Below are 19685 nucleotides of genomic sequence, written 5' to 3' on the forward strand. Positions count from 1 at the left end.
AAGCCGCGTGAGGACCGCCGTGCTCTGCCAACCTCCTCCTGCTGCGGGCGGCCTCAGCTCCAGGCGCTCATGCTGCTTCCTCGGCTGGGGTTCGGGGAGCCCCGGCTCGCGTCGCCCTCCCCGGGCAGGTTCCGGCTGGGAGGTGGTGCGGCGGGGGGTCCCCCTCCCCAGCTCCCCACCGGCTCTCTCCGCGCAGAAGGGGTTAAGGGCTGCTCACAGGCAGGGCTGCCTGTTTCCTCTCCCCACACATGTGCATCTTAAGACGCCGAGTGTGGCAGGAGCGGGGAGTTTTATAGCAGCAGCAGTGGTCAGCCAGGCCCTCCTCCGGCTCCGGCAGGCAGCCCTGCTCCGGCTCTGGAAGTGGGAGCTGCACAGGCTCACGCCTACCTGAGCTCACCCTCCATCCCCGCGGGGGACTTAACCCTTCAGGGCTCGGCCGGGGGTCCTGCCCGCAGCCCCGGGGGGCTTCAGCCAGCCTGGCGAGGATGGGAGCGCTTGCTGCGGTTCACCTGCCAGCTGCGGGCCTCGGCTGCGGCTGCCGGCCCGGCACGCGGCGGGCACACGGGGACTCGTGCAGCATCCTCGCCCATCACTTGCGTGGGCCTGGGTGGGCATGGTGGGCACCCGCAGTGGGGTCTGTGGGGACTCCCAGAGGACCCTACATGCTGGGGTGGGAGGGAGGCTCCCCCAGCCCTGTGTCTGCGGGGTTCATGGGCAGCCTGCGCCTGGGACAGAGTTGGGGACAGGGCTCTGTCACCCCCAGGCTGGGGCTGGGGAGACGGGATGCTGTTCAGGATTAGTCCCTGCAAAGAGAGCCCCTGAGAGGGCTCCCTCCCCTTCCCACAGCATGACCAAATCCATCCTGCTGCTGCTGCTGCTGCTGCTGCTGCTGCTGCTGCTGCTGCTAATGGGGCAGAGAGGGAGGAATTAACCCTTGAGGAGCTGCCCGCCGGCACACCTCCGCCAAAGCTCTTGCCTGGTGCACGCCTGCTGCTTTAATTTGCTTTAATTTCCTCCCCAGATATCAAGAATGGCATCTGTGTCTCTATCAGCCCCATAGGTGTGTGCAAGTGCGGAGCCTGCTCCTGTCCCCGTAACCTGTCCCCGTAACCTGTCCCCGTAACCGCGCCGGCTCTGCTGAGCCCGCAAAAACCAGCACCTGCTGGCAGGGTCGACTTCGCAACCTGCCCCGAACTACCCCCTGCTCCCCTTCCTACGCCGGCTCATCGTGCCCACGCAGGCAGCTCGAGCAGACTCCTCTGGGGACAGAGGGCTTGGAGGGTCGAGCAGGGGTCCCCATGGGCCCCCAGCGGCTGCCGCTTCAGCGGGGCAGTCCTGGCTGGCTTTGCCCAAACCCGGGACCGAAGGAAACCAAGGCCTTTCTGTGCTCTCCATGTGAGCTTAGAGGCTCGTTGGGAGAGTCCTGCGACCCAGCCCCAGCGTTGCTCTGCAAGGCTTTTGGCTCGGTGGCAGCCCCAGGCAGGCAGGCTCAGTGCAGCCCCAGGGCCGCTGGATTTCATGGCATCGATCGTGGGCCTGCCACGGAGGTGCTGCAAGGCTGCTCCGGAGCTTGCTGGCCCAGCTAGTCCCTTGCTGCAGAGGCAGAGGGCAGGCAGGGAGGTTCAGCCCCAGTGAAGGCCATCAGCCTCCTCCTCTGGGGCCAGGCACGTGGGAATCCCCACAGCATAGCGAGCCACCGAGCCGTCCCTAAGGTGTGGGGCTGGGACCCCGCACCCAGGGTGGGTCCAGGGAACCTGTGGACCTCCAAGCGCCAGGGCAGGCTGTGCCTGAGCTGGCAGGGAGTTGCCTCAGCTCCGGGCTGCCCTGCCCCAGCCCCATAACCTCGTAAAAGATGAGTTGTGACAGTGGGAGCATGCCCCCTTCAGCTGCACACTCCGCCTTTGCATGACGACAGCATGGGTGCCCAGAGAAAGCCTGCTCTGCTCCCAGCCCAGCAGAGCTCCTGCCACTTGGCCCTGCTCGGGGGACCCTCAGGGCAGCGTCATCCCCTCGCAGGGCGACTGCAAACCCGCAGCCTGGGGGGGCTGCAGCGGGGTCGGCCGGGCTGAGCCCACAGACTGCTCTCCCCTTGCCAGTGGGAGGGACACCGGCTGCTTTTGGTGAGGGGGAACTGGCAATCCCCAACAGCGGCAGCTCCAGCCCTGCCTGCACGCAGCCCCGGGGGCAGCAGGGCGAGACCCCCCACCTCTCTGCTGGTACAGCCACGTCACGGCCTTCGAGTGCACTTGCTTTGTGTGGCGTGGTGATAAGCAGCGTTTTAACTCGGCCAGAAATGGGAATTGCCATTTGCTGTGAAGTCTGGGGTTTCCCCTCCATTTCGGCGGTTCCGTTTCGGTGGGGCACGGTGCGTCCCCCCAAGCGCCCTCCCCAGCAGGAGCTCCGCATGGGGTGTTGTCACTTCGAGCCAGTGTTTTGCACCTTTGCAGCGTGCTACCACAGTTAATCATCAGTCTCAGCAGCTTCTGAAATCCAAGCCACTGTCATCTCCTTCCACAGTGCCTGGGCGCTCACCATGTGTGCTTTGGAAACCCAGGCTCCTGTAGGCATCTGCTTTCGTTTAGCTCCGCTAATGATCTTGCTTTTCTCTAGCACCTTCTATCCAAGTGCAATCCCCCGGCGCTTTCCCTGCGCTGTCCTTCCTGGTGAGAAGCACGTCTGTCTCCCTGCGGCCCAGCTCCTCCGGCTCTGGACCGGGATGGAGAGCGGTCCTGTGTGCAGGTGACGCTCAGCCCTGGGTCGAGCCAGAGCACCAGACCTGGCTCTGGCTCGGAAAGCCCCGGTCTTAAATAAGCAGAGGCATTTGGCGCTGGAGATTGCAGCGTCCTGACCCCTGGCTCTGTGGCAATCCTGGCTTCCCAGAGAGCTTCCATGATGTCCCGGTTTGGGCATCGTCTTCCCAGCTCTGGCAGGTCAGCAGAGCCTGGTGTAGGCGCCTTCTCCCAGGGAGGCCGCAGCTGCAGAGCCATGGCCGAGGAGTCTGAAATTCCCTGCTGCGATCCATCCCCTGCCACGGCTTTATTACCTGGAAGCTTGGCCTGGCTGCCTGCAATGACGCCACGGCTCCGCTGCAGAGGAGGTGCTGCCTGCGGAGGCTGCCTGCCTCGCCCTGCTCCCTGGACCGAGGCGCTGGGCCGTGGCGGAGCTGGGCTTTTGTGGGTCCCTTTTAAATCTGCCTCTCCCCGTCTTCGGGACCTGCACTCCCCAGCTAACAGCCCTGCAGAGCGTGGGGTGCTTGGGGTGGCTTTTCTACAGACAACTTGACCCCAGGCCCTGCAGAGCTTCCCTGCCCGCAGAGGGTGCCCGGTGCTTGTGCCAGACCCCTCGAGGACCCCGCTCCTACGGGAAGTGTGGCTGGGGGTGCTGGGGGTGCAGAGCCCTCTCCAGCACTGCTGGAGTCTGGACTGCGGTCGCCTCGGGGGGCACGCGAGATGTCCTCCTGCCGCGGTCCCGGGATCGCCAGCGCCCCACCAGCACCCGGGCACGCTGCCGCAGTCTCCGGGGTGGGGGGGTGGGAGGGCTGAGCTTGCCCCGTCCCCTTTCTCCTCCACGTGGACCGGATATTTTCAAGAGAAGAATCTTTCCTACGAGGCTCTCCAGCTGCCAGGAATGTGCGTCTAGGAATGCCCAGGGCCCATCCAAGAACAACTTCCAGACGTGAGGCTGAGTGACGGCAGTCCCTCGCTCCGGGGCTCCAGACTCCCCCGCGCTCGCTTGGAGGACGCGGCTCGCCGGAGGCGATGTGTTAACGACACGGGAGGCAGCCGCGCAGCCCGAGTGGGTGGGTGGGAGGCGAGCAGAGGGGAGGGACGGGGCCATGGCTACTGGGCTGCTTCGACACCGTTAAGAAACTCTGTCTGGGAGGAATTTGCTCCTTCCTCCGCACTGTGGGGCTGTGGGGGGACCTGGATCCCACTGCGGGGGATTGGGCTGGGGGAGGACGTGGATCCCACTGCTGTGGATTAGCCCCGTGGGCGAAGCCCGGCTGTCCTCCCATGGTGGCCCCAGGCATGTACATCCCTACGGGATTTTGTTGGGGCTGAGACCCCGGTCCTGACCTACCCAACGGCACCGTCGGTGCTTTGGGGTTTGCTCCCTGCCCCAGAAAAACTAGAGGTGGGGACACCCAGTTGGGGCCTCCCAGCGTCCTCAGCGCTCACTGGGGTGTCTGTGCTGGGCACGTAAGTGCTGGGGACAGGATGAGTGTGTGGGCATCCTGCCGGCGCTGAGCCTGTCCCTGCCAGGCTATGCCGGCAGACACGGCCTGGCCGGTGCCGCGTGGGGCACCTCCTGCTTCGGTGTCCGGGCTGGGGCAGTGCGCAGCCGGGGTGTGCTCCGTCTGGCCAGCACGGGACCCTGGGGCTCGCGTTTGAGGAGAAAACGTTCCAGGCCTGCTGGGATCCTGTCTGTGCTCCTGGCAAGAGCTTCGCCCAGGGATTCCTGCGTCAAGTCCGCAGCTCCTGGCGGAGCTGAGCCGGCCTTCGGGAAGAGACGCCCAGTCTGGGCTTCCAGGCTCCAGGCAAGGCAGCGCTCCCTGTGCAGCAGCCCGGGGCGTTAAAAATACTTGCTTGTCTCTACGCCGACTGTGTCTCTACAGCGGAAGGCTGCAGCTAGCCCTGCTTTGCCACGCCACAGCTGGAGAGCCCGGCCCCGCTCAAGTCTTTCCCTGTGCGAGTGCAGCATGTGTTTGTCAGGGTGAAGAGAGCATCACGCGGGGAGAAAGGGCAGAGAAAGCAAAGCTGCTCTGATCCCTCGGCTGCAGAGCCCAAACAAAGAGTTTGCATCCCTGTCCCCATGTCATCACCCGGGCATCTATGCTGCCCATCCTCTAGAGCCCTCTCGCTCTCTGCCCTGCCACCGTCGCTGCCCAGCCTGTCGCTGCTCAGCCTGCCTGCATCCCGGAGGTGAAGCAGAGCGGCTCCAGCATCGCTGCCTGCAGGCTGCGTGGGCAGGACTGCTGCGTCCCCATCCCTGCTTCTCCCTGGAGGCTCCGTGCCACCTGCGGCACTGCTGAACTCCTGCCCTGCCGGGGCCTCGCATCCCCGGCCTCGCCGCTGCCGGCAGGGACCGAGCCGTGCAGCAGTGCGAGCACGTGGGCGCGCTGCTCCAGGAGCAAGTATTTCTGCTGGAAACACAGCGGGGTGCAGCCGGACAGACGGCCGTACACCTCTGCCTGGCGAGCGTGCCTTGTGCTGCCTGGGAGCGTCGGTGTCACACTTGGTGCTGAGAACAGGAGCCCGCGCCAAGTGCCGGCTGTTGCTGACCCCGTCACCGTTCCCTCATCCCGTGCAGGCCCCAAGGGGCTGCTGTGAGCTCAAGGAGTGCACGGTCGGATGGAGCAGTCCCCGTGCCTGTGGGGACTCCCGCCTCTGCCTGGCAGCCCCTCGGGGAGCCAGCAGCTGCTGCCCCGTTGCTCTTTGCAGAAATCTCCTTCCCAGGTGAGGCAGCAGCTCCAGCCCCGGCAGACTCGGCGGCTGCAAGCTCCTGCCTGGCCAAGAGCTGGCACCACCACACAGCCGTCGTGGCTGCCTGCGGCCAGGAGAGCTGTGGGCGTTGGGCATCTCATGGGCATCTCCTGGGGCTGTGCTGGGGCATCCCAGGGAGAGGTGGCTGCAGAGCAGCCTACGCCCAGCTCCCGGAGGCCTCTTGGATAATGGCTTTCCTGCTGCCGGCCACAGGATGAGGCTTCCAGAGCCAACATCCCGGTGTCTGTCCTTCTGCGCGAGCCTTAGCTGCAGGGGGGCTCTCCCAGGCCAGTCCCAGATGGTCCTGGAAGTCCCTGGGGTCTCGGCCATGCCCCAGCAGCACGCAGCCTCCAGCCAAGTGCAGCGGCAGCATCCCGGGACCGGGTCGGCTTTTGCTGATGCCGAGGGGGAGATTCCTGCCCGGGGGGGCTGCGCACATCCTGCGCTGACGTCTGCTTGGAGAGTGATGGATGGGTCCGGCTTGGCCCCCGGAGCTCCCGCTGGCTCTGCCTTCCCAGGGCTCCAGGCACCTTTCCGTGGGAGGCTCCGTGTCGTTTACAAGTGTTTATGGGGACCAGATGGTGCTGCGGGGCGAGCGTGACCCCTGACTGTGGGGTGTACGGGGCACAGGTCGCCTTCACACCTTCGTCCCTCTGTGGCTGTAATTGGGGACGGGGTCTCTGCCTTCTGCAACGTGAGGGCAGCTGGGAGAGGCCGCAGGGCCCTCGCTCCCCGCTCCTGCCCGACCCTGCCAGTCCCGAGCGGCAGGATGCGGCCAGGGTGGGCGAGGAGCAGGGGCTGGCGCTGGGGGCAGGCAGGACCTCCTGCCCGGCATCTGCCTGACCCCCGCTGTCGGGTCGCATCCTGCCCTCACGTAGCTGCAGGGGCTCCGTCCCCAAGTACCGCCGTGGGTTTACTGTCAATGGCGATGAGTCTGGAGGTCTGCGTTGCCTGTAGAAGCGCCCGATTGCCGACGGGACTGCCTCGGTGTTTTGGCGACTTGCCGCGGCCGTGAGCACTGCTGCTGGGCTGTGGGTTGCGTGTGAGCGCTTTCACTACCGGGTTTGAATCTCCCACCTTTCCTTTGCCAAACACCCCCTCGCTCCGGTCCAGGGGGGTGCAGAGCGAAACCTCCCCGTCCACCCCCCCTCTGTGCCTGTGGGCTTGGCATCAGGCCCCGGCTGGAGCCGTCCCCGGTGCCCAGATGAGCTCTTTGGGGCCTCTTTGTCTTCACCGCTCCTCTCTGAGCCCTCCAAGCTCTGTGCTGGGGCAGCAGGTCCTGCCGAGGCGCCGAAGCCGGTGGGAGTCCGGAGCCCCCTCAGGGGCTGGTTCCTGCCCCTGGCCTCTCCTGAAGGGAAGCAGAGCAGCTCCGGCGTTTCCTCCATCTCCCTCAGCCTCTGTCGGTCCACGGACCGCAGCAGGTCAGGGACAGCTCATCTCCGCAGCGCGTCCCCGTGCGAGCTGCTGATGGGGACCAGGGCAGCCGTCCGTCGTGCTCCCTCCGGCATCGGGGACAGGAGACGCAGAGCCCAGCAGCATTTCCGAAACGTGCCCATGGTGCCGGCTGGCCCATTCCACCAGCACACCATGGTGCCAGGGGCTAGTCCTGCCCCAGAGCCATGGGACTCGTGGCCACATGCAGACCCCGGTGGCCACGGAGCCAAGGGGCAGCTGCCTGCTCCCGGTACGGGCAGCCAAGAAAGGCAGCGGCTGGCCGGGTGCGCGTGTGCCTGCACATGCATGCGTGTGCAGGGGGAGCAGGCCTGGCAGCTGGCAATCGGAAAATGTGAGGCGCGCTCCTGTCTGCGGGATGGACGCAGGAATGTGCTCAGCCGCGGCGCTGCTGACCGCCTGCAGCCCCCTGCCCGCGCGCTCCGGCAGGCAGCTGAAGCCTGGCTGCAGCCAACGCCATGCTCCGGCGTTCCCGTTCGTCAAGCCATTAAAAGGTTTTTAAACTCTTCCTGCTGCGGTAAATGAGCCCAGGCGCTGCTTACCTTGATGCTCGCGTCCTCTGCCCCGAGCGCGGAGGAAGGGGCTGCACGTCCCCTAACGAAGCGCAGCTCAGGGCTGCCCATGGTCGGGCAGGGCACTGGGGTTGGAGGTCAGACCCTGCTCAGCCCACTGCAGCTTTGGGGTTCAGTCATTGCCCTCCCAGCCTCCCCCCATCCTGGCGCACCCCTCTCCAGCCCCGTGCTGCCCGGGCCACCGGCAGCGTGGGGGTACCAGGGCAGTGGAGCATGGCAGCAGGCATTGGCAGCTCGCAGCCGGCATTTGCTTCGCTCCCGCTGGGAGGGTTTGGGGCATCCTCACTGGAAGTCGTGGGCAGAGCACCCGCCCGGGCACCGTTACTGCTTTTCGGTGCCTGCAAATGGGCAAGGGGGAGGCAGCGGGGTTCAGCCTGTACCTGGGCAGGGGGGTGGACATCACACGGCTTTCCTGCCCCCCCTCCTTTTTACCCTCCTGGCACCCAGGGGTGCTCCTGCTTGAAATGGTGTCCCCTGCGCTCCCCCTCACACCACTTCCCTCTGCTCCCCTCCAGGACATCCGCAACACAGTGGGCAACATCCCCATGGAGTGGTACCAGGACTTCCCGCACATCGGCTACAACCTGGAGGGCAAGAAGATCTACAAGCCCATCCGGAACAAGGACGAGCTGGACATGTTCCTGGAGAAGATGGAGAACCCCGACTACTGGTGAGCGGGGAGGGGAGGGCCGCGTCAGTGCACGGCGTGACGTGCTCGCCACGTGGAGTGTGTGTGTCCACACGCGTGCGCACCGGGACTTGAAACACCCCGAATCCCCGGAGCCCAGGGCCATAGAGTACCGGCTGGGGACCTCAAGGTCTCCTGGTGTGACTCCTGGCGTGGGGCTGCGGGGCTTCGTGGTAGTGGGGCTTGTACCACCGTCGGGGACGGACGCTGCAGTCCAGCCCTAACCCTGCCTCATTCGGTTCCCTGCAGGCGAACGGTCCAGGACAAGATGACGGGTGCAGACATAAAGCTGACAGACGAGCAGGTGGACCTGGTGCATCGGCTCCAGAAAGGGCAGTTTGGGGATGTCCACTTCAATCCCTACGAGGTAGGGCCACGGCACACCCTCTGCGCTTGCTCCGAGCCCTGGGTTGCCCCAGGATGGGCAGGGGCAGCGCAGCTGCCGCTGCCACACGGGTCTGTGTCTCCCCAGCCAGCCGTTGACTTCTTCACCCACGAGGTCATGATCCACCCGGTGACGAATCGCCCAGCGGACAAGCGGAGCTTCATCCCCTCCCTCATCGAGAAGGAGAAGGTGAGAGGTCTGACGGCACCTCGGGTGAGCTGGGAGCACAAAGCCAAGCTCTGCCTGCGACTGGAGCCCCCACGCAGACGGCAGCGCTGAAGGCTGATGACTGCGCTGCTCTCCTGTCCGGCAGTCCCTCCTGTCCCTGCCGTGGCTCACCCACCCCCCCGACTGTTCCTGCTGCAGCAGTTCGTGTCCACGTGTAAACCCCTGCCAAGTCCTCCGGCCCTGTGCAGCCCCACCGGGCTCCCAGGGCTGCCAGAGCTGTGCCCAGAGGCATTCGTTTCCGATCTTCGCATCCCACACCTCCTCCTCCCTGAGCCTGCGGAGTCCTGTGGCTCCTGGGGTTGACCTCTCCCTGCCCCACAGGTCTCCAAGCTAGTCCACGCCATCAAGATGGGCTGGATCAAGCCCCGTAAGCCCAAGGACGACACACCTACGTACTACGACCTCTGGGCCCATGAGGATCCCAACTCCATCTTGGGCCGCCACAAGATGCACGTCCCAGCCCCCAAGATGAAGCTGCCTGGGCACGAGGAGTCCTACAACCCCCCACCCGAGTACCTGCTCAGCGAGGAGGAGGTAAGGGGGGGACCGTGAGCGGCCAGGAGCCACAGGGGAGAGCACTGGGCACACGGGGAGCTCAGTAGGTGCCGGGACCCAAGGGAGGCTGTGCTGTGCTGGGGAGGGCAGCGGGGGAAGTGCTGCACCTCAGAGGGGCACCCTAGAGACTACAGCCTGTCGAGATGAGTCAAGACTTTGCAAGGAAAATGAAAGCAAAGGTTCCTCAGCCCCCTGAATAAAAACAGAAGAAGTGGGGCCACCTCCCAGGGAGCGGGGTGTCCCTGCGGCAGCAAGGTACAGCCTCCAAGCTAAACTACTGCAGGGTCTCCTGGTGTGGGGTTGTCCTGGCGCGCTGTGTCCGGAGGCACGTTCAGCCCAGGGGCTGGGGGGCAAAAACGGGCAGCAAAACCCTGGCAGGCTGAGGAGGGCAGCCTGGAGGCTGAGGAGGGCTCGGCTGGAGGCAGACGGGGGATGCTGGGGCAGAGCGGGTAAAGCACGGTGTCTCACAGAGCGGCACGGTGCTGGCCGGTGAGAAACCAGCTCGAGGATGATTCTTGCTCAGCTCGGGGGGATGTGCCGGGGCTGGGGCAGCGGCACCTCTCCATCCAGGGGTCCCGCCAGCCCTGCTGACCCGGGGTCTCCTCCGTCCCGCAGAAGCTGGCCTGGGAGCAGCAGGAGCCGGCCGAGCGGAAGCTGAACTTCGTGCCCCAGCAGTACCGGTGCCTGCGGGCAGTGCCTGCCTACTCCCGCTTCATCCATGAGCGCTTCGAGCGCTGCCTGGACCTCTACCTCTGCCCGCGCCAGAGGAAAATGCGGGTGAGGGCTTCTCCTACCCCCTCCACCCCCCACCTGGGTGTCCTGGGGATGTTTCAGAATGGCCTCTGCTCGCTCCTGTGTATGCCCCGATGCCACCCAGCTGGTGAGGGGACCGTGATGCTCTGAGGCACAAACTGCTGCTCCTGAACGCCTCTTGCCCCTCACCTACCCGCACCGCCAGTCCCAGCTCACTGCAGAGCTCCTGAGCTGCGATGAGGGCCATGCCCACGCTTACAAAAGTGCTGTCCTGTGATTCCCCCTCTGGCTCAGAGCCCCGAGCCTGGGCTTTCCACCCGGAGCCTGCCCTGGGGCTGCGGGGCCGTACAGCCCGTGCACGCAGGACACCAGCACCGGTGCCAGGGGAGCGCTGGGGGGCCGAGGTGCAGCCTGGTTGTGTCTCACCGCCTGCCTCTCGCAGGTCAACGTGGACCCGGAGGACCTGATCCCCAAGCTGCCGAAGCCGCGGGACCTGCAGCCCTTCCCGACCACCCAGGCCCTGGTAAGCGGATGCGCGGAGCCGGGGGGGCTGCTGTGCATGCCCGTGGCAGTGGGCTGTGCCCAAGCCAGTCCTGGTGAGACCAGGCGTGCCCACGCACCCGCGACGGCTGTTCTGGGCACAGCTGCTGCCTGCTTGTCCCGGAGGGAGAGGAGCTGCCCTGCAGCCCGTGCTGGCAGCCAGCGGGGTCCTGCCTGCAGCGGGTGAGGCAGGACTGGGATCAGCACCATCGCGGATGGGCAGAGCAGGGCATCTGCCGCAGGAAGAGAGCAGGGGCCCTGGGTCTGGTCATGCAGGGGGGTCGGCGGCATGCAGATCTCGGCTTTCCTCTAGACACAAATGACCCCAGGCCCCCTCCGTGCTCGCTGAACCCAGGGCAGTGCGGGGAGGTCCCCACAGAGGAGCCGCTGGGCTGCGTGGGGCCCTCCCCTGCCTCCCGTCTCCCTCCCCAGGTCTACCGTGGGCACACCAGCCTGGTGCGTTGCCTCAGCATCTCTCCCAGTGGGCAGTGGCTGGTGTCAGGTAAGCGTTCCCTCCCCAGACCGTGGCATCCCGGACGTGCCAGGTGCCGCTAGCCTGGCCCCAGCGCTGCAGCCGGTCCCAGCGTCACCCCATGCCAGCGTGGGGCTCGGGGCAGCCGGGCTGCCGCTCTGTACACGTGTGAAAGCCAGGGCTCCTGTGAGCTGCCGGGCGCCGGGGAGCCTGCCAGCCCCCTCCACCGGTGCATGGCGTGGGGGAAGCCTGGGCAGGAGGCTGGGAGCATCCCTGGGAGTCCTGCGGCTGCCCGAGCCGGCAGCGTGTGTCCTCCAGCTTGCGGGAAGGCGTGTTGCCTCCAGAAGGCTCCGTGGGTTTTTCCAGCCGCTCTCGGGACCCCACCCAGGAGCCTGCATCCCTCCCGCTCAGCAGTGGAGAAAGTGAGGCTGGAGGAGTGAACGGCGGAGTCCTGCGCGGCCGGCCGGAGGCTGGAGATTGAGAGCAGATGGCAGTTTAACAGCCCACAAAGGCACATGTGCTTTTTATAGCGCTGGAGTTTCCAGGCTGCCAGCTCCCGGTGGCCGCGGTGCCGGTCGGTTGCACAACGTGGAATTCCTGGCCCCGGGCTGGGAAAGTGGCTGAGATCAGGCGTTAAAAATAACCCGACCTGCGGGGACACGCGCGCACCGCCGGCTACCTGCTCCTGCCGTGCCTGCCCGCAGAAGAGCCTGCCCAGGCATCTGCCTGCCTGCATCTCGCAGCTAGACGGGGCCGTGCCGCGCCGTGCCGTGCCAAGCTGAGCCAGGCATGCTGCCAGCACGGCAGCTGCGCTGGGAGCCGTGCGCGTCGGGAGGGGGATCACGGGCAGAGACGCGGTGCTGGAGGGAGCGGGGTGGGGGCCTGTTCTCTCGGCAGCAGCCCCCGGTCACATCTCGCCTTCGTGGTGCTGGAGCTGCTGTCGTGTGGAGAAGCTGCTGGGGAATCACGGGCGCCGGGGCACTGCTGCGTTCCTCTCGCTGCTCCCAGTGCTCCTCCCCGACGGCTGCGAGCAGGGGCAGTGCTGCGGGGCACAGGGCTGCTCTCCCCTCCGGCTTGGGGATGTGCCCTGGAGTCCCGTGCTGCTGAGCCGAGCCGTGGCAGCCCCCGGCGCAGCGTCCCTGGCCGGGGAGGGGGCTGTGCCTGCCCCTGGCCCACGCCGTCCTGTCCCGCAGGCTCCGATGACTGCACAGTGCGGTTCTGGGAGGTGTGCACGGCTCGCTGCATGAAGACCTTGCCCGTGGGCGGCGTGGTGAAGAGCGTCGCCTGGAACCCCAACCCCACCATCTGCCTGGTGGCCGTCTGCGTGTGAGTGTCCCAGCGTGGCCTTCGCCATCCTCCAGCCGGCAGCTCTCGGAGCTGGAGCGGTTGCTGGATTTCCTCTCCCAAAGCCTGCCCAGCCTCCAAGGAGCACCTGTAAATTTGTGGCACCCCCAGCAGCGAGGATGGCCACACTGTGGTGTGCAAAGCCACCTCTGCTCGCTGTGACCCTGCCTCCCGCTTCGTTTGGTGGCCCTCATTCTTCTGTGGAGCAACCAGTCAGTCCCCACCATCCTCCCTGGGGCATTTGGGCTATGACAGAGCTCCCCCGTATTCTCTCTCTTCTCTCTTTGCTGGCCTGCGGAAGGGCCTGACCGCTCGCAGAGTCCCACGCGTCCCTCCCGTGGCCCTGGCCCTGTGCCGGGGCCATCCCATGGCGGCGCAGGGCTTGCAGAGGGGTTTCCTCTCCTCGGTGGTGCCCTGACCCATGCACTCATCCCACACTGCAGGGAGCAGTCGGTGCTGCTGGTGAACCCCTGCCTCGGGGACAAGCTGCTCTACGGGGCCACCGACCAGCTGCTCGAGTCCTACGTGGCGCCGGAGGAGGAGCGGGTCCAGCCCGTGCAGTGGGTGACGGCCACCGTGGAGGAACACAGCAAAGGTGTCCGGCTGGTCGTCCAGCACAGCAAGGTAGGGACGGGGAGGCCCCGCGGGAGCCAGGCTGGCCGGGGGGGCAGCTCCCTGGGGTGGTGGGTGACTCCCTGGGGAGGCGTGGGACGGTCCCGCTGATGGGTCTGACCCGTGGCTGTCGCCCTCCCCGCTCTCCGCAGGCCGTGAAGCAGGTGACCTGGCACGGCAAAGGCGACTACTTCGCCAGCGTCGTGTCTGACAACAGCAACATGCAAGTGCTGATTCATCAGACCAGCAAGCGCTGGAGCCAGAACCCCTTCCGCAAGAGCAAGGGGCTGGTGCAGTGCGTGCTCTTCCACCCCATCCGGCCCTACTTCTTTGTGGCCACCCAGCGCTACGTCCGCGTCTACAACCTCCTCAAGCAGGAGCTCACCAAGAAGCTGATGACGAACTGCAAATGGGTGTCCAGCATGGCCATCCACCCTGGAGGTACGTGGCCTGCCTGCTCCCCAAGGAGCTGCCAGGTCTTGTAAGCCGGTATGGAGCATCCCGCTCAGCCAGGCTGCTTGGGATGCAGACACGGCTCCGGAAACTCGCAGGACACTGGGGGGTTCGCTGGCAACCCCAGTAATACCCTGTTCCCTCTCACAGGCGACAACATCATCTGCGGCAGCTACGACAGCAAGCTGGCCTGGTTCGACCTGGACCTCTCCACCAGACCCTACCAGCTGCTGCGGTGAGCCCTGCGGCATGGCCAGCCTCTGCCTGCTCCCCATTAACCTGCCCGCAGCCCCCCCCAAACCCCACGGGGCCTCTTCCCGGGGCTGTTCCCTTTCCTGGGACCTGGCAGCAGGATGGAGCCCATCGGGGCTGTGGAAGGAGCAGCCATCCCTGCCCAGCGTGTTGGTGTCTCACGGCTCTCGTGTGCCGGGGTGGAGGACGGTGACCACAGCTCTCCCAGGGCTTAGGGTGGGGCAAAGCCTCTATGGCAGTAGGTACTGGGCTGGTTTGAGCTGCCCACAGCAGGTCCCAGTCTGTCCCAGTTGCCCTCTCCCCTCCCATACATACGATCATTAACAGCAGAGCTTGGGGTCCGTAAAGCCTGGCCGTGCGCCGACCCACGCGCCCCGGCCAAGGGTGGGGACAGGGGCAGAGCGTCCACCCCTTGCCCTGACATCGCACCCGCCGTCTTTGCAGGCACCACAAGAAAGCGCTGCGGGGGGTGGCCTTCCACAAGCACTACCCGCTCTTCGCCTCCGGCTCCGACGACGGGACCGTCATCGTTTGCCACGGCATGGTCTACAAGTACGTGGAGGGGAGCCACGGGGGTTCGGCGTCGGGTCTCCTCTCCTCTGGCGAGCGGCGGCGTGGCAGAGCCCTGGAGGGGCTGCTGGGCGGGGAGGGTGCGGTGCTGCCTGCACCTCGGGGGGTGCAGCGTTTGTGGGGTGACTCTGGGGGTACCCCAGGGAGATCAGAGGGAGGGAGCCAAAGCCCTGCACTGACTTGTTTCCTCCACCACAGCGACCTGCTGCAGAACCCGCTGCTGGTGCCGGTGAAGGTGCTCAAGGGCCACGTGATGACATTGGACCTGGGTGTCCTTGACGTGCTCTTCCATCCCACCCAGCCCTGGGTCTTCTCCTCTGGTGCCGATGGCACCATCCGGCTCTACACGTAGCTGCCGCCCGGTGCCAGCGCAGCCCCAACCCAACACCAGCACCCTGCGGGCGAGGGGCAGCGCCGGAACCACCGCACTCTGCCGGGAACGCACTCCCGCTCCTGCGCACAGACTCCTGGGGTCTTTCTCATTAAACTCTTTTGGATACAATCCTGCACCGCTTTGTCCTGCATTGCCGGCTCAGCCCGGGCCGGACCGAGGCTGTGGGGGACGCATGGATCCCCCCTGCCAAAACCCGCTCGGTGCTGCTGCCTCCCCCAGCCCAGCGCGGTGCCCTCCGGCCGGCACGGCTGCCTTTCCCCAGAGCTCTTGCGGTGTTCGCCATCGCTGCCCAGCCCTGGAGCTCACCGTGGCCCTGACCAGGAGAGCCGCTCCAGTGTGGTGGTATTGAGCAAGGCAGGACCTGTCCTGTGCCAGCCCCAGCTGACCCCCGTCCCTGTGGGGCAGCCACCCCACCACGGTGGCTGCGTGCTGGAGAGCTGGAGCTGGGCTGCACGTCACCCCCGAGTACCCCAGGTGGAGGGAAGGGTGGTGGACAGAGAAAGGGAAGGGCAGGTGACGGGATGGAGGGGTGGAAGGGTGGAAGGAAGGGCAGAAGATGGGATGAAGTTTATCTCAGCCCTCCCCAGGGTCTCCGCTTGCCCCCCTGCGCCAGCTCCAGCCCACTCGCGCACCCCCCACCACCACGGTGGGGTTGGGGAGGGGGGCATCACCCGACACCTGCACTGGTGCCCCCAGCAGTGGGCACATCCCTCGGTGCCCGGCCCAGCCCAGGGCTCCAGGCTGCCCCCCCTGCCACGCGCCAGCCCCGGGGGGCACGGCGGCTCCCGGGCTGCAGCAGGTCCCAGCCCTGTACCTGGGCTGGGGACACGCACCAGGGCTGGCATGGGACATGCACCCGCCAGTGGGAACCCTGACACCCGCTGCCCCACAGCTGACGCCATGGGCACCCGGTGCAAGGACACGGCGAGCAGCCAGCCCCAGCCATGCCCAAAATGCATTAGGCCCCCAGCCCCAGCACCCCTCTAACCCCAGCATCACCCCCCCCATAGTCCCTGGGGTCACCCCAGGTCAGGGGAGCAGGGCCCTGGCTGCCCCCCACCCATGGTCGCAGCAGAGGATCCCCACGTGCTGCCCTCGGCAGCCTGCGGTCCGACAGCCACCGTGAGCTCATCCCGCGCATGAGCTCAGCGCTGGCCACAGGCCAGGACGGCCACGGGAACCGGCCCTTCCCGCCACGGGCCTGGGGGGATCCGGCCGGGACCCTCCCTGGCCCACGCGCCTGCACGGCTAGGGGCTGCCGGGAGCCCACGTGGCCCCCAGCACGCAGCACCCCACGGGACCCCCGCTGCGGGGGGGCTCGTCCCAGAGCGAGGGTCATGGGCCAGGGCTGGCATCAAACCTGATGCGAAGAGCCCACCTAGGGCTTCCGCTTCACAAGTGGAAAAAGGCTGGGGGGGGGCAGTGCTGGGGGGGCTGGGTGCGTCTGTCTGTCCATCTGTGTGTCTGTGTGCGTGCATGTGTGTCCCTGATTGCCCCCCCCGAGGTGGGCAGGAGGGGTGGGAGCACCTGGCATGGCATGGCCCCAGCCCGGCTGCAGCCCAACTCCCTGAGCAGCCATCCCAGGAATCCCCCCCGCCACGCCAGAGCTGAACGGCCGGAGGGGCTGTGAGATATTTCAGGGCTGTTTTGGCCAGGGGAGCAGGCAGGGCTGAAGGACTGACCCACAGCAACGGAAAGGCCCCGGCAGCCACCCGGCCCCGTGCAGAGGCAGCAGCCGAGGGAGCACCAGAGCCCACGGGCACTGCTGTGCTGTGCCAGGGCCAAGAGCTCACAGGACACCTCCTGCCACCAAGCCCCAAGCGGCCTCTCCACCCTGCCTGCAGCACTGGGCATGAACCACTCCTGCCTTGCTCACAGCAGCTCTTCTCTGTCCTGGCTTGTTCACTCTGAGCCCTACTGACACCAGGACTACCACTGACACTTGCAAGCCCTCCTGGATGCCAGATGCAGGTGTCACTGCGGAGTGCTGAGGAGGAGCACTGCTAGGAGGATGGTGCCAGGTCATGATGGCACCCCTGCCACCCCACACCTCCCTCGGCTGCTTCTGGTTGTGGAGGAAGCTCCCACAGAGGCACCTGCCCAGCCCCCTGCCCCCCTGTATCACATACGTCCCAGCAAAGGAGCCCAGGGAGCAGCGCGAGGAGCAGCAGGAGTTGCAACAGAATCAGCACTTGAAGGAGAAAAAGAACCCAGAGGTGAGCAGAGCAGAGCAGGGAGCTCTGGCGTAGGGACAGAAACCCCTGACAAGGAGCCGGGGGAGCTGGGGCACCACCAGCGCCACTCGCCCGGGGCAGGACCGGCTTGAGGGGACCCCATGAGTAGAGCCAGGGCTGGCGCTGGGCTTCTCCTCTGGCAAGAGGGAGGAGAAGAGACCCAGCATCTTCCTCCAGAGGGGATCCCTGCACAGCCGGCAGTTTCCCCTGTGCCGCTCCCTCCCCCCAGGCTCCCCCAAGCCCCCGCTGCACCCCAGCTCACACAGCCGCGGGGTGGGGGGGGGCACCCCTCCCCTTCACCCCACCACAACGCTTGAGGAGCAAAGAGCTTTATTTAAAAATATGTTTATGTACATGTGTGTCGAGAGGACGGTCACATTCATCAAGCAGGGCCCCAGGGGGACAGGACCCCGTGTTCAGCATCAGGGAGCAGCAGGGTGGGACGAGGGGCTGGAGGCAGCCGGGGCGGGGGGGGGGCTCAGGCTCTGTCCTGCTCCCGGCTGAGCGGGAGCCGTGCGGGGAGCCTGGGGACGCTGCCTGCCCGCGGCTCCAGGCCAGCTGCAGCCCCTTCCCTCCACATCCTGCCACCAAGGTCCCCTGCCCAGGACCCTCAACCCAAAAGTCAACCAGGACCCCGTCCAGCAGCCTGCAGAGAGGGGCCATGTGCCCACCGTGTCCTCCGGCCACCGCGGTGCCACAGCCGGGCCAAATCAGTCCTGGAGGGGGACAGCAGAGGCGCTGGGCCGGGCGGGCTCCCGCGGGCTGGCGAGAGCGGAGGAAGACGACAGGGCTGCCGCGGGGACAGGCGAGCCGGGCCCCAGACGGGTGTGCTCGATGCAGGAAGACGTGGCAGTGCCCGTGGGGGCCCCAGGCTGCGGGGCTTGTGGCGAGGAGCCGACCCAACTATTGCTGCGGTGGAGCCGGGGTGCCCCGGGGCTCACAGGACCCTGACGAGGCGGCCCAGCGTCTCTGCCACCTTCACGCGGACGGCGGGGACGGGGTCCTTCAGGAGCAGGTTCAGAGCTGGAAGGAGCAGAGCACAGACATGCGAGGGGCCAGGGGGCCGTGGCCACCCACCCCCGGCCCCAGCTGCATCCTGGCTTTGCTCCATCACACAAGGAAGGAGAAACTCCACTCCAGTCCCAGGGATGCTGGGCCCCTCTGCCAGCCCCCTCCCCGGCTCCAGCCCCAGCACACGCCCCAGGGGAGAAGAGGCACCCTAAGTCCTCTTCAGCCCCCCCAGGAGCCCCCAGCTCTGCAGCCCAGGGGACCGAGGCCATGGCAGCAGGACAGGGCTCCAGAGGCTGCTGGCCCTGCCTGGCCCGGTGGGACTGGGAGGGCTCCCCGGGGCACGGGGCTCAAACTGGTGGGGCTCCTCCTGCACCGCCCTGGGGAGGGGAAGGGCCCCAGCGCAGGGGTCCAGGGCCAGGGAGGGGAGTGGAGCCGGGAGCTGAGCCCCCGGGGGCCCGCGGGGCCGTGCAGACGCTCGCCGGGCCAAGCCTCCCCTATCAGCACGATTTCCTAATGCCTGGAACAGCTCCCGGTAGTAAGAAAACAATCCAGGTAGTTTTTCCTAGCAGTAAAAGTATAATAATATTTTTCCAGTAGCTTGTTTACCCGGCGCAGGAGAGCCCTCGCCTCCCTCCCGTGTCCCCCCCCCAGCTCCCGCAGCGAGCCAGGCTCCCCTGATTTATGTGCCCGCTCGCCTCCTGCTCACGGCATCCTCGTGCCTCGCCGGGCCCAGCCGCGGGGGTGCCCCGGGGCGGGCTGTACCGCCGAAGCCCCCCCGGACCCCGCGCGGCCGAGCCACTCAACACGGGAAGCTCGCGCAACCCAATCCAGGCCTGCTCGCTCCAGCGATTACTCACACGCAGGCAGATTATCTTTCACTTGTTTCAAACAGACAGGCCTCTTTCTTCTGGAAGGGCTCAGGGAGCCAACGGAAAGATAGTTTTTCCTTTTTTAGTGTTTTTTAAGCTCCCTTGGAACAATCCAAAAGTTTCCATGCATTACAATATACTATGAGGTCACTAGTGACAGGGAAAAAATCCCTGAAATCCAGGAAAATTACTTAACTCTGCTCCAAAATGCCACCAGCTTCAAGTCGACTTTTTATTAGCCCTTCATAATGAGCCTTAACTCTGCCTTTTAACGGTTAACACGTTACAAACAAACCCTGCGAGTCCCCTCCTGCTTACGCTAAGCCAGCGCAAATGCCCCGTGAGCCCCTGAGAGAAAGACGCCCGGGGCCGGAGCCGCCGGCCAAGGACCGCAGCTCGCGGTGCAGCCCGGTGGGGCCGTGCCCGGCTGCGGGGCTTGGGGTTCACGTGGCACCCACCAGCAGAGCCCCGCTGCCGGGTGAGCTGCAACCTTGGCCCCGCGATGCCTGCAGGGTGCAAACCAGATACCATCTCAGCACCCCCACGCCAACGGCTCGGCCCCTCGCAGCACCTTGGCTTTCCAGCCCAGGCCCCCCACGTGTGCTGCCCGCAGGTGCCGGGCTCGTCCCGGCCACAGCTCTGGCTTCATGGGCTGACCAGGAGGTCAGGGACATTCCCCATGTCCCCCAGCTCACCCAGGGGCGCAGCCGGGTGGTGCCTGGGGGCAGTGCTGGATCTCACCGCACCGGCGCATCCGGGAGGGAGTGGGATCCCATTGCAGCCTCGTCCTTCTGCGATGGCCTAAAGCCCCTGAGCTG

The 19685-nt window shown here is 66.3% G+C and overlaps 2 protein-coding genes across 5 annotated transcripts in view; one reads left to right on the plus strand and one right to left on the minus strand.

Annotated features, from left to right (window-relative positions):
- The first annotated feature begins 7119 nt into the window (after nucleotides 1-7119).
- On the plus strand, nucleotides 7120-14861 carry BOP1 (BOP1 ribosomal biogenesis factor). The gene is made up of 14 exons (XM_050892844.1): nucleotides 7120-7167; nucleotides 8023-8177; nucleotides 8445-8562; nucleotides 8668-8769; nucleotides 9130-9342; nucleotides 9979-10140; nucleotides 10559-10639; nucleotides 11089-11158; nucleotides 12322-12454; nucleotides 12916-13096; nucleotides 13237-13525; nucleotides 13688-13772; nucleotides 14234-14341; nucleotides 14558-14861. The coding sequence occupies exons 1-14, from the start codon at nucleotides 7120-7122 to the stop codon at nucleotides 14709-14711; spliced, it is 1899 nt and encodes a 632-aa protein (XP_050748801.1). The 3' UTR covers nucleotides 14712-14861.
- A 2439-nt stretch (nucleotides 14862-17300) lies between these two features.
- LOC127012622 (maestro heat-like repeat-containing protein family member 1) overlaps nucleotides 17301-19685 on the minus strand; it is a 57537-nt gene continuing 55152 nt past the window's right edge. For all 4 annotated transcript variants that reach the window (XM_050890848.1, XM_050890846.1, XM_050890847.1 and 1 more), the window contains one exon: nucleotides 17301-18010. In XM_050890848.1, the coding sequence (XP_050746805.1) occupies nucleotides 17925-18010 (86 nt within the window). In that variant the 3' untranslated portion in view covers nucleotides 17301-17924. The remainder of the gene's footprint in view (nucleotides 18011-19685) is intronic.

This window comes from Gymnogyps californianus, chromosome 2 (assembly GCF_018139145.2).
Source record: "Gymnogyps californianus isolate 813 chromosome 2, ASM1813914v2, whole genome shotgun sequence".
NCBI lineage: Eukaryota > Metazoa > Chordata > Aves > Accipitriformes > Cathartidae > Gymnogyps > Gymnogyps californianus.